A 14,328-nucleotide genomic window follows, 5' to 3' on the forward strand; every position below is an offset into this window, starting at 1 on the left:
GCTCTTTCCCCCGCCCCAGTCTATGCTGGTCTAATTTTAGGAGAGTTCCACATTGTTGTATATGGGCCATCTCTGGTGGGGTGATGTAGCCCCATGGGCAATTTGCGACATTTTTGTGCAAAAATAAGAGAGTGGCAAGATCCCTTAAGGCGCATTTGATTGTGTGCACATTCAAGCATTCAATACTTGGCTAGAATAGGAAGACAACAAGCAGAAATAAAAGTGAATATATAAGAATTATACATGTGCATTATATAAATGCAAGATCCCTTCAAAACCATAGTGAAGGTTTGAATGAAAGAAACAATGTTCTTGGTTTTGTTTACTGGTGGTACATCATTTAATGCACTTGCCAGTTCTCCACACTAAAAGGATGAAAACCGATTGTGCATGGTGCATTTTCAAGTCGGTTCTGGCATTGACATAAAGTACCCATGAGTTGATTAGCTGCTGTGTGAATGAAGCCAATATTTAATGTCAGTGAAGACATTGAAAGTCATGAGATCTGGTTCCCCATCCAATAAACTATGCCATGCCTCATCATATATGCGTAGTGTTTTGTCAAGGCTTCTAGACTGCTCGTATAAGGCTTTACTGACAGAAGGGTCAGTAATGACATCGCAAGCCCCGTGCAAGATCAACAAGGGTAAAGATATCTGTAACCTCACAATAAAAATATATATTAGTGCTGCATGTTCCTACTAATCAATTCATCAGATAATTTTGAAGAAAATAACGACTGCGCATAATTAGGCATGGCCTGTTGCAAGCGAGTAGACAAGGAACAAATGCAAAAATTTGGATTCGGATATGTTGTTGATCTACGTGTATGATGAGCATGGGTCATAAATTCTCCTCTCTAAGTCGCCATCTCCCTTGCAGGCATCTCTGATGTGTTTCTTGCATGATGCACTGACGCAGAATTTTAAATTACCTCATGTAATCGACTAGAGATCTCATCAGTAGCTCTCAGCATCTCAAGCGCCGTCCTCAAGCGTGGAGGGTCTTTGTACCCTGTTACATTGTAAGCTGTCTACAACCAAAACAATCAGCAACTTGCATGTACGTGAAAGGCATAGGCAAATGCATTGGCACACATTCTTTGAATGTTTAAAGTATAACTACCTGTATTCTCTTCTTGACATCTCGAAAGGCCAGGTCTGCTAGGTTTTTATTTGGAACCAGCTTCGCACGTGGAAAAATGAAGCATACTGCCTTTAAAATTAGAACCAGTATCCAAGGTGGGTACATCTCTGCAGCCATCTGTTAATAAAGAGGAGGTTAGTTTCCACAGTCACATAGGAAGAGAGCAAAAGAAAGAAAGAGTTATCGACGTCTGCTAGAGGCCAAAGTCGCGGACTCTGAGATACATGAGTGAACCTTGAGCAAAAAGGACAAGGTGCCCCCAGGAGAAGCTAAGCTAGTAGGTGGCGGTAGTACATCCATGTGTGAAAGGTGGTGCTGATGATGGGATGGAGCCATAAGGCTATGGGTATGAAACTATATGCAGGGGGACACCAGAGAGATTACGGCATAACTTGAGCAGGCCACAGAGAGAGAGAGAGAGAGAGAGAGAGAGAGAGAGAGAGAGAGAGAGAGAGAGAGGCCAATGTGGCCTATGAGACCAAAACAATACATGAAACGTATCTCTCATCCAAAGGACAATAGAAATATCAGCCTAAAGCTAAAAGGCTAAAAACTGTCTATCAAAAAGTACACCCATGATCCCAAACATAAAAGATATCATTGAAAAGTTCTCTCTTGTGGTATCTCTCTCATGGGAAGGATGTATCAGCATCTTCCTCCTATGGCGCTAAATGATGGCTCTAATCTGCCTATGATGGGGGTGTCTTGATCTCCTGGGTGGGTATGGCTGCAGGCACCTCACCTGGCAGAGCGTCACTGCTCTATCGAGTGCCCATTGTTTATATGTTGGTGTTTGATTGACATGATCTTGCAATATGGAGGACGCACTTTGAAGTGTGTAGACACCTTATAGTCACAATACTCACTTGTCGCCTCCCACTCACAGTCTTCTTCCTCCTCCTCCTCCTCACACTACTCTTGCTGAGTACAACAAACCAGGGATCGTGTAGTAGAGATGAAGGTGAAAGCAAGGAGCATCTAGAGAAAGAAAAGCTACCTAGTCACAAAAACTCTATAGACACAATCTTGCAATATAGAGGATGCACTTTGAGGTGTGTAGACACGCTATAGTCACAATGGCCTACATAAGATACTACCTAGTCACAAAACTCATACACACCTCTAGAAGATGAAGCCTCTCGATGCTATGTCCCTCCTGATTTTGATTGAAGCTCACGTGGTGTCAGCATTTGTACTCCTACTAAGGCATGTGGCCATAAAGAAGTCGATGATTGTGTTGTGCCTGGATCGGCCTTGGCCAGTATCATCTTTGGAGTTCCCTCTCAGCTAAAAGGGCAAATCTAGCCTCATACGACAATGGATTGATCTATTGAGATCATGAGTCACCAAGCTGCAAGCGAATGAATCTCAAGCTTAGCAAAGCTAGTGGTGTGACTCCCCATGAGCATCACGCTCCAAAGGGGAAGGTGACTTTGAGTGCTAACCTACAAGCAGAGGCTACTGAAAACATGGAAAACCCCTCGAAGGTATCTGGTGGTTTATATGAATTTCTGCCTTAAAGACCAGCATAAATACCTCAGGCAGACCTAGCATAGGTGACTTTGAGTGCTAACCTACAAGTAGAGGCTACTAGAAACATGGTCAACCCTCTGGATTTATCTGGTGGTTTATATGACATTTCTAACTTAAAGACCAGCATAAATACCTCAGGCAGCCTTAGCTTAAATCACACAAAGGACAGTCCAAGTACCACTACCATGGTCCATATGAAGAACCTGCTACCATATGAAGAATCCTACAAGAAAGATTGGAGCAGGTCCCAATGTATTCAAATCTATCACCCAATCAAGGTCTTGGAAAAGGAACTACAAGGTTCTTGTGTGGAGTGCTACGAATCCAGCTAGCCAAGGAAACCCTACAAGAAAGATTGGAGCGGTCCCAGAGGATTCAAATTTAGCACCCAATCAAGGTCTTGAAAAAGGAACTACAATCAAAGACGCTACATATCAGGATGTGACACGAGTGCACCTTGAGCAGGATTGCCAATCTGCATTTTGAAGCAAGGAAACCCTTGGGTATTTGATAGCAAATATGAGGCATTGTTTTGAAGCAAGAAACACCCTTGGGTATTTGATAGCATATATGAGGAAACATGCATTGTTTGAAACGGGTACACCGAACGCCCAAGAAACATGGAAGGAAGTAAAGCATAGTGATTCCAAAGCAAATACCTTCATAAGGTCAGAATTTTCTGAGCTTTCAAAATATAAGAGGGGATGAAGAACTCACAAAAATACAAAAGCAAGGGACACAAGAAAAGAGAGAAGGGGAAAACTAAATCACTTTCATTTGTTACTAAAGAAAACTAGATGAAACAAACCATTATTCACTTCAAAATGCTTTTAGAAAAGGAATAAGCAAAATAAGCATTGTGATTCCAAAGGATCTCTAATGCAACAAACAGCTGCCAAACCAAGTCGAATGAAGAAATCCGAGGAGATACATAAGCAAAATAAGCATAGTGATTCCAAAGGATCTCTGATGCAACAAACAAAGTCGAATGAAGAAATCCGAGGAGATACCTTAACCAAATTAATATCTCAATGGCTCTACAACATTGTCAAGAGGCCAATTACGAGCACACTAGTGCATACATGAGACAACAGTAGTCATACAAAGTCTCTCCCATGCTGGAACCTCATTGTCTGAGACTGTAGTGTGGCTGGCCGCTGCTTCCCACCGTCTCAAATGGAACTCGACCATGGTGAAGTCCCACCCAACACACCAGTGCTCCACAACTGGTAAGCAGCACTTGCATGATTGGGAGCACACAAGCCAATCTACTCACCCTGAAAGCGCATACTAAGCCATTGAGCCCTACCAGGCACAACAACACCTTGTCCACAGTGGCATGCCTCAAGGTATCCACAATTAGAAAATGCATACACCTTTCCAAGGACCATAGTGCCAAAGCGAGCTTAATTAAACAAAAATGTCTCACATCGACTACCAAGTAAGCAATTATAACGCCAAATGCAGCTCTCGCACGAGTGCGAGAGCTTCCGAAGCACCAGAATGTCAATGCAACCACCCATCAAGCATCGCTGCACCTCCTATCTCAATCGACCACATTATTGCAGAAACTACGGTCCACCAAGTCCCTAGACATCCCATGAAACTATCCTCATGGGGAAGCAAAGCACACAATCCTCAATAGGGCACACTCCAATCTAGGAGCAAAAAAGAACATCTCCAATCCATGAGACCATCTCCAATCCAGGAGACAAACTATCTCTAATCCAAGAGATACTCAACACCTCCCCTTGAGCAGATGTATAAAACTAGACCAAGCTAGTCCAAGCTATCTCCAAACATAAACACTCTCCTAGCCAGTGTCTACCTCTTTACACGAGCACAAATTCTCCTTACGAGATGATAGAAAATTTGTTCGCAAGTTTATTGTGCTTGGCTGCAAGATTTTTGAAGTTTTAATTGAGAGAGAGAGAGAGAGAGAGAGAGAGAGAGAGAGAGTTATAAAAAAAAAATTGTGAAGCTCCTCTTCACTTTTTGAATGAAGCCCCTCTTCACAAAAAAAAAGGGGGTAGTGCCTTTAGCTTTGATGTTTTGAAGATAATCCTTTGATGCTCCTTTAATTGTGTGCTTGATTTGTGGTGGCCTTGGGAGGCTTTTGAGGTTGCTTGGTGAAGGCCCTTTGGATGCCTGATGCAGTGCTTGGATGTTCACTGGCTGTGTGAGCAGGACCTTTGAACATGCGACTCCTGCTCATGGGAAAGACCCCTTGGGTGAGGGGTTAGCACTTGGCAATGTGGGGAGAAGAAGGCAAGTCGTGGGACGGCAACCTTAGTAAAAGCGGGCAGTCGGCAGCGGGCAGGGCCACGGGCAGGCGGGGGCAGAGGCCGGGCAACGAGCAGCGATGCCAAACGGGGAGCACCGAACATGGTGAGTTTGGTGTTGTCAGCCGGCGACGGTCCAGTAGGACCCAACGAGCTCTCAATTCCGCTTTAGCACCTTGCTGAAGTCCACCCGACCCCTCATGTGAGGTGGGGTGGCCCCTTATGTCCCCTCCCTTTAGTCAAAGCCTTTATAAATGGGGTGTTCCCATGGCTTCAGCAAGGAAGTTCTACCCCTTTCTTTTTTAAAAGAGGTTTTAGCATTAAATGCTCAACACACACACACACACAATTAGGCTCTTCAGCTGCAATTCTGCAGGAATTCCGCAGATTGAGTGTGCGCAAAATTAATCGAGCTCTAAATTGTGCAAATGAGAGGCGATTGAGCATGGGTTGTCTTAACGGGAAGCTCTTGAGATGGGCTACTCACACACATAAGTGATGAATTGATACTATTTGATGAAAAATGATAAGATCAATGCAAAACACACCTAATGGTGAAGCCTGATGCTAATTAGCTTCGTAATTAGCTAGGAGAGTAGTGGCCCAAGGGAATCAAACCCAAGGACATGCTCACACTATCCAATTGATGCTAATTAGTCATAAGGTATGCAAGGGAGAGAATAAGAGAAAATGCCAAAAGGTCCTAATGATAATTAGAAGATGCTAATCATACTAACATAGCAATAACAATGAATCTAACTAGCATACCCTGGTGCTCTGATACCACTTGATGAGAATACGATCGTGCTAGCTAGGGTGGATGAAAGAGAAACATTGTGCACACAAGTGAGTGTGTGTTGGCTAGATTATCACTCAAGAGAATTAGGTTCCAAGATCAATTAACTTGGACTCATAAACACACAATCTTGAGTATTTGCTAAGCCATCACAAGCTCACCATAAACAAGAGAGATGTAATGAAAAATAGACTTATGTTATTCATTCATGAAATGAGCTTTAAGTAGCTCTACAGCCTTGCACCATTGCAAGTGGGATAATTCCACCTTTCTGCGAGGACAAAGCTCACACTTTACACCGCCTATTTGTGGGATTCGGACTCTGATCCGATGAAGCAACGTCTCCTTCCAGGGCTCCTCCTCTGAAAGGAGACCTCCAACAATGAGCTTCCCAAGGAGGGCTCTACTCTACCGTGTTGGGTCAATGATCCCCAACCCTCCATGAGAGCAAGGTAAAGTAATGACCTGCCAGGAAACTTCGGCCCGAGGAAACTATGTCTCTCGCCCTGACCACAAAAAGTTCCAGATCAACCTCTCCAACTAGATGATGCAAGAACTCGAGAAAATCCAGCAAGACGTGATGTACCACGTAGTAGCCAAAAGCACCTAATTTGCCACTACAACCCTGCCAGCAAGAGAGAGTCGTGCTAAACTCCAATGTAACAGTTATCTGATCATGGACAGGAGGAGAGGAGAAATCTGCAGCTTTGGCCACCTAACTCCCTCTCCAGGCGACAAATTGGCCGTGGGAGCATGACCAGCCCAGAAAGCCACTGGCTTCCGCCAATCAATCAATGCTCCTGACGCACAACGGAACACCTTAAGTGAAACCGACCCGTGGGGCGGTAGGCTTTGGCTCTCACCCGAAATTCTTTACTTTAGACACACACGCACAGAGCACTTTACAAAGGTAACCTGCGACGGGAATTAGCACTTAAGCACACACGGCTCGGAAGCTAGAATGCCCCGAGCTGACGCCGACAACCTGTGGGCCCCAAAATTGGCACCCCTTTCTGTCACAAGACGGGCACCACGTGCCACTAGAACAGACTCAACAGACTTTTAGCACTTCAATAACAACTGAACAGATGAACAGAAGAGAGAGAGAGAGAGAGAGAGAGAGAGAGAGAGAGAGAGAGAGAGAGAGAGAGACGACACGCAACACGGAGTGGCTGAATTCCACCCCAGAGAGTATTGGCCACAAAACGACAGTCACATCACAGGACATCACATGACAAATCACAGAAAAGTTCATTCCAAATCTCAGACCATGACTGCCAGGAACATATTTAGTAATTGCATCTAGATCCATTCCGAACGTCAATGATGCCCGATTAACTAATCCTTATTGCGATCATGTCTATAGAGATTTATTAGATTGAAATGCTGCAATCATTTCGTCTTTCAGTTCTTGCACTCAAACAAGTCAAGTGAGAGAGTACAAATCAATCATATTCATTTTCGGGAATTCCGTGCCATAAAGTCATACAACAGAATACGTGTCAGCCCATTAATATCCCTGAAACCCAAAACGGACATTTGTGACCTTATTTTAAAATCGAGGTAATCTATTGACAAAGGAGCGGAGTGACTCCCCTCTTGTGCAAACCCGCTGCACCAGATTCATCATTGCTGAGTTCGGGGTTCTATCGGAGTAGACTATGCTAAACCGAATGCTTCCAAGGTAAAGTTCCAAAATGTGAGGAGTATCTGCTAGGTCCTCCTCCTCCATCCACTTCGCATCCAATGCAGGATAGTTCTTGAATTTAACAAAGAACCGCCGAATCACTTTACCTTTCATCTTTCTTTCCTTGTGTGCCAAAATCTAATCTGGAACAAGTATCTCCTCGCTTTCTTCCACTTCGCGTTGCTCATCAGGCTCCCCATCAACTGGCACATCAACTTTAAAAGGTTTCAAGAGACTCACATGGAATGCATTGTGAATCTTCCAAGTATCGGGCAGCTTGAGTCGAAAGGAGACATCATTTATCTTTTCTTTAATCTGGAAAGGGCCATAATACTTCATGCTAAGCTTTGGAAAACACCCGCTCCTTTCCCTTTCGTTTTCTTAGACGTGCCTTCTCAAAACGTAAGAGCACCCACCAATCGTCTTCCTTTAATTTCAAATCACGTCGATGTCGATTTTTGCTGCATTCTTAAGTCGTTCTTGAGATTTCGCTAAAGCCTCCCGGACCTTGGCAAAAGCAATGTCCAAGTCTCTCGTGTACTGGTCGGCTTCAAAAATCTTGTCCTTAGTGCTAAGAAAGGGTGGAACCTTTGGCCGAAACCTTCAATTATTTCAAATGGTGTCTTCCTCGTCGAAAAGTGAACCATGCTGTTGTAGGCAAATTCCACCAAAGGCATAAAAATTTCCCATTGAGTCTTTTGATCAGAGCTGTAAGACTTCAATATATCTAGAACAACTGAATTTGCAATCTGAGATTGCCCATCTGTTTGCAGGTAGAATGATGACGAGAACAGCAACCGTGTGTCAATGTTCTCCCAAATAGCCCTCCAAAACAAACTCGTGAATCGGGGATCTCTATCGGAGACTATTGTCTCAGGCATGCCATGTAATCGAAATATCTGTGCAATGAACAGTCCCGCTAAATGGTCCGGCTTGACTCTTTTCTTCACTGGAATGAAGTGAGCTTGCTTGCTAAATCTGTCAATGACAGTCCAAATGCCATCGTGCCCACTCTGTGTCTTCGGGAGATCAAAAATGAAATCCATTGCAATACTTCCTCACAGGCGGGTGGGAATCAATAAAGGTTGTAGTAATCCATGTGCCTTATGCGTGTCAAATTTGACCTTCTGGCATACTAAACAACTGCGAACAAAGTTGTCCACATCCTTTTTGAGTCTCGGCCAAAAGAAATAACGCTCCACACCTTTCAAGGTGCCACGGTGACAAGTAAAAAGTGGACAATGGCACTCAATCAAAACCTTTTCCCTCAACGGCTGTGTGACACACAACATCGTTTTCTTCATCAAGTAGTCATCTCGTATGGAATATCCTGCTACTACCTCCCCATTCTGTATCCGAGTGAATACATCCGAAAAATCCGGATCTGTGGTGTATTGATCAACCATATCCTCGAAGCTTCTATGGTGAATCGCGGAAATAGCCAAGACTAAGGGCTTCCAAGACAATGCATGTGCCACCAAGTTTTTATGTCCCTACACATGGACAATCTAGAAGTGAAACTATGACAAGATGTTAGCCCACCGCATCTGCTTTTCGGAACGTTGCTTCTGTGACAAGAAGTAGCGTAAACTTTGATGATCAATAAAGACCGTGAAATCGGCTCCGAGTAGGTAATGTCGCCAATGAGCAAAAGCATGGATCACTACCAATAGCTCTTTCTCATGAATATGTGCTATCAATTCTGGCCTTGAAAACAATCTGCTTTCATAAGCAATCACATGGCCTTCTTGCATTAAGACCGCTCCCAGACTACGACAACAAGCATCACAATAAACTTCGAATGGCTTTTGCAAGTCAGGCAAAGCCAACACTGGTCCAATTGTCAATTTTTCCTTAAGTGTCTGAAAGGCAGTCACCTCTGTCGATCCCCACGAGAAAGGGCCTCCTTTCTGAGTCAAAATGTGCAAAGGGGAAGCTACCTCTACAAACTTCCGAATGAACCGCCAATAGTAAGAACAGAAGCCCAAGAAGCTTCTAACTTCATGAACATTCTTCAAATCTAGCCAATCGCGTATAGTCTCAATCTTGGCAGGGTCCATCTGTACTCCTGCTGCTGAGATGATGTGTCCCAAAAAGTGTATCTCCAGCAAGAAAAATTTACTCTTTTTGGCATTGATAACTAATTTGTGATCACGCAATGCTTGAAAGACCTGTAGCAGATGGTGTCGATGTTTTGCTTCATCCTCAGAGAAAACTGTAATATCATCAAAGAAAGTGCCGACAAAACATTGATGCTCTCAAAAAATCCTATCCATCATTCGGTTGAAAGTCGCAGCACCATTGGTAAGTCCAAAAGGCATCACCAAAAATTCATATAAACCAAACCTTGTTCGAAAAGTTGTCTTGTAGACATCTCCCGGAGCCATTTTGATATGATGATATCCGCTTTTCAAATCAATCCTACTAAAACAAGAGGATCCCTGAAGTCGGTCCTTGGAATCGGAAATCTGTTCTTGATAGTGATTCTATTGAGAGCTCTATAACCAATGCGCGTTCTCCAAGATCCGTCTTTCTTTAATACCAACAAAACCAGAGAGCAGTAGGGTGAAGTACTCGACTGGATAAGACCCTTTTCAAGAAGGTCTTTCACTTGGTTCATGATTTCTTCATTATGGGCTTGGCTAACACGGTAAGGTGGCTGGTTCGGTGGTGTGCTTCCAGGAATCAGATCAATAGTATGATCCTCAGGACGAGATGGGGGTAACTCGCCTGGCAGGCCTTTAATGAAAACAATCAGCATGTGTGTGGAGAAAATCTTGGCCTTCTTTGTCAAGTTCAGACATGTTTGTTTTGTGTTCATCATTCAACTCTTTCAAATAGATCGAGTAAACAAAAAGACTGAATTTCATTAATTTTGAAATGGCCGAAGCCGATACAACAAGGACGGACTCTCCCTTTTCAGTTTTACATCGAGTACAATTTTTCTGCCCTCATTTGTCAAAGTCGCTTTCTTGGCCCGATAGTCGACCATGGCGTTTTTCTTATGGTACCAAGGGAGGACGTCACACCCTTCCAAAGGCATGATGTAAAAGTCCTTGTGTCCTAAATACCCCTGACAATGCAAACCAAGTTTTCCAATAACAGGCATAATGGCTACATCCCGTCCGGGTGCCACTAGAACTACCTTTGCTGTTGGCCCCATCCTGTCGGGCGTAATCTCGAGTCACGCCGCCAATTCACATGAAATGAAGTTAGCCTTGGCTCCTCCATCAAAAAAGAGAAGGGCTTCCTATGTACTTTCATCTATCTGGCTTGGGTAGGTTCCCATGCAATCCGGTACCAATCCTGCTGTTATTTTTCCTTTTCTACCACGTTCCTCTGCTACTCTAGAACTCTCTGGCCTGTCTTCAGTTTGTCCTTACTATACCTTCAAAGGTGGCCTTGTTCCCCGCAACCAAAACATTTCCCCTCTTTGAAATAGTTAGCCCTTTCTCTAAGAGTCAGTCGGGGTCGTGTATCTTTCTTTTCCTGGGAACTCTTTTTCTTTCTACTTTCATTGTTGGAGGTCTGTCTGGTCCTTTGAATCGAGATTTCATCAGTGGGGTAAGTCAAGTTCCCCGAGTGTATCGAGAATCCCCGTTTCCCATGACCCATTAATTCTTGAATAGAATCCGACTTTTGTTCAAGGCAATAATCTCGGATTTCTATAGGGAGTCAACAACAAGATCGCTCAATCTGTTCCATGAAGGTGACCTTAAATGAAGAGGTCGTAGAAAAGAGTCCCAAAACCTCTCGCAATATGCGTCCAAAGAATCTCCCTTGGTCATCCGAAGATAGTTCCAAGCAGTTCTTACATCCCGTTCGTACTCCAGGGTCAGCCAAGAAGAAATAAAGAGTCGTTTGAATTTCAATCACTTGACTGGAGCTTCTTTCCTCAGAAGAAGAGTGGACCACCATGTTCGAGCATTTCCTTTGAGAAAAGATGCAGCCCTCCTGATCTTGGAGTGCTCTGAGTACTGCCCTCTAGAGAAGGCTATGTCTAACTGCTGGATGAAGGGCAAAACCCTCATAGCATCTCGGTATCCAGAAAAGGATTCAAATTTTATCCACTGTCCACCTTCTTTAAACTCCTTTGTCTTCTTACTCTTGTCTTCGAGGAAGTCATATTGGTTGGCTCTGTAAAAGTGCTTCTTCTTCGCATAAAACATGTGGTCGTCGGAGTCCGAAATCAGAAACTGGTCGATATCGGAGTTTCTTTGCCTTTTTCTTGCTCTTTCCGACCCTTTGCTTTTTGCTTCGCTTTTTGCCCTTTCTATCCTCCTCGCTCGAGTCGGAAGAGCTAGAAGAACTGTCAGAAGAAGAGGAAGAAGAACTAGGTAGTCCTTCAAAACCTACATGCTTCTTCTGCTTTCTTGCAGATGCAAAAGAAGATTGACAACCCAAGTAACCAAGGTAGTTAGTCTCCTTCTTGCGCTTCTTCAATTGCTTTTTCGATTGATTCTTCGTGTCCAAAAGCTGGCTGATCTGGGTCTGAACCACCTCTTGAAGTTCTTGTTTTGTAAACATCCCCAGAGTAGGAGGTTTCTTGATTGCCGGTTTAATTGGTGGTTCAGTGGCTGAAAGTATGCACTTCACCCATGGACTGTAGAGTAGAAAATTTTGCAAACTCGGGATCTTTAGCAAGCTGAAGCATCTCCTTTGTGCACTCGTCAACCTGTTTGCGGTTGCATCTCCAAAAGTTCATACTGTGTAGGCCGAGGTGGCCTGTACTCATCTTCTATTAAGTCGTTTAAATCTTCAGCGTTGCCTCCTCCCGCCTCAGCCGTTGCAGAAGAGGTCGAATGATTCTTTTCGAAATCCATAAGTGTCGCGAGAAAAGGGACCGGATTTCCCGATAGAAGAGAAATCGGCCGCGCTCTGATACCATTGTAACAAACTTGGACACCCCAAGTCAAGATTCTACCGCGACACAGGAGAGATTCACTTCAAAACACTTCACAATTTTAAGGAAGAGTCAACACTGCCCGGCGTAGTTCCGTGCCAAGAGATATTTGTCCCCCCTTTCGGTATTTCTTTTTATATTAACCTTTGAGCAAAGTACAACTGGCCCGCCGGTCGCTCTCAGACTCTGCGTCCAGATGCTCTACAGAGTGAGCCCCTTGGGTTCATTATAAAGGTTACAAGGGTTGCTAAAAGCAGAGCCCCAAAAGCATTAAACTTTAAAAGTAATGACTCCCAAAAGCTAGCGCTGCCAAAAGCAACCATCGAAAATCGCGGAATTCCATACGCACTGCTACGTCAACAAGTCAGCGCGAATTGCCGGATTCCGTATAGCTGCCACGTCAGCTAGTCAGCGTGAATGGCGGCAATCCGTACTGTCAGTTAGTCAACCACGTCATCACGTTCGTATACATGTGTCCGAGCACTGCCACCTCATTAATTTGTGACACTTTATGGTTGAAACGTTTGGTGGGAGATCTTAGTATTGCTGCAAAGGTTCCTGTGCTACATTGCGACAGCCAGAGTGTGTTAGCGGACGCTGCAATGGACGTCTGTAGCATAGCGATCTGGCATTAACATAATGTCAATACTCAAGGAAGTGCCCCGGATGGAGCACGGAGACTCTTTGAGGTTGTCAATCTCAAGAAGTGAACCTAACAAGCTAACGCAACAATTCGACAAGCAAATCGATCACTAAATCATCAGGAAAATCTACCTATGTCCTTTCTCATCGCTCTAGGTCATCACACCATTTCGGCACTCGATCGGACTCGAAATGCAACGAAACTTTAGGGGAAGGTCTAAGACACCTAGGGACACTATCCTAGCATGTCTGCTTGTAATCCGACAAGGTACCAAAATCACGATTCATCATGAGAAAGGTCCTGAAAACTGCAACGGAACATATCAAAAATGTCGCCCTATGGTCTAAGAACGCTCTCCTATGACTAAAAACAATAATTTAAGCACTCAAATCTGAAGATTAGGCTCACTAACGCGTAGTCACGAACCTCAACAAAACTGACAATGCTTACACTTGAATGAAAGAGCAATTGGAGCAGCTTCGTAGCTTGAGCGTACATTTTCAGAGCTCCTTCTTCTTTAGAGATAAATCTGCTTTCACATTAAAGTTATTGACCTTTATACCTAGGGCATTCTATATGGCCAGTGGCCGACTCACATAGACCTTTACAATCATCATGACAGAATTACAACTCGGGGAATTGACCTGCTACTCTGGAATCAGGATTTACACAGAGTATCACTACACTAGCTTGAAAAAATAATTAGAGTATAAAATGTGGTGTCCAATCAGGTGGGCGCCCGTTCGGTCAATCCCGTAACATTCTCCCCTTCCTAGCTCGTGTGGTCCCTTGACACGACCATGTGCAGTCTTGTCATAGGGTTGCCTTCAATTGTGTCTTCAAGGTTGATCCTTTGTTTGGGAAGTGCTTTGTCATTGATGATACTCCCCTCTTCCTTGAGTTCTTCATATCTGCTGTGTTCTTTTTTATGCGTGTGTTGGACTTCAATTGTCGATGGAATTTTGCATCTGTTGCTCATTCTTCTTGTCGGTGCCACGTTTGGCCATGAAGATTTCTCTTCATGTGTCTGCCTTTGTTGTTAACTTGAAATACTTCACTAGCTTCAACACTGTTGATCTCCTCATGTTTGGTTGTTGAGAGATCTCTTACTGATGTCGTCATTGCTTGTCATTGTAGGCCATTCTTTAACTTGCCATTTTTTTATAGAGCTTTGTTGTCGCCCTTCAAGATAAAAGATGCTCTTGATAAGCATATGGAGACCTTCAATTGTTGCTCTCTTTGTTGAATGACTTGGGTAGCCATTTCCTTATTGCTGATGTAGAAGGAATATATACAAGAGTGTGGTGATGGGTGTCTATAGATTAGGGCCTGAAAACC

The 14,328-nt window shown here is 43.9% G+C and overlaps 1 protein-coding gene across 3 annotated transcripts in view; it reads right to left on the minus strand.

Moving 5' to 3' along the window:
- Nucleotides 1-213: 213 nt before the first annotated feature.
- Nucleotides 214-14,328, minus strand: part of LOC147461990 (caffeoylshikimate esterase-like) — a 56,046-nt gene continuing 41,931 nt past the window's right edge. For 2 of the 3 annotated variants that reach the window (XM_086509454.1, XM_086509453.1), the window contains 3 exons: nt 1,126-1,263; nt 935-1,033; nt 214-656 (listed from right to left, as the gene is read on the minus strand). In XM_086509454.1, coding sequence (XP_086365580.1) covers nt 444-656; nt 935-1,033; nt 1,126-1,263 — 450 coding nt within the window. In that variant the 3' untranslated portion in view covers nt 214-443. The remainder of the gene's footprint in view (nt 657-934; nt 1,034-1,125; nt 1,264-14,328) is intronic. The other variant, XR_015187661.1, reaches the window with a different exon arrangement.

The sequence above is a fragment of the Adiantum capillus-veneris genome, chromosome 3, assembly GCF_014529385.1.
Source record: "Adiantum capillus-veneris isolate H3 chromosome 3, ASM1452938v2, whole genome shotgun sequence".
NCBI lineage: Eukaryota > Viridiplantae > Streptophyta > Polypodiopsida > Polypodiales > Pteridaceae > Adiantum > Adiantum capillus-veneris.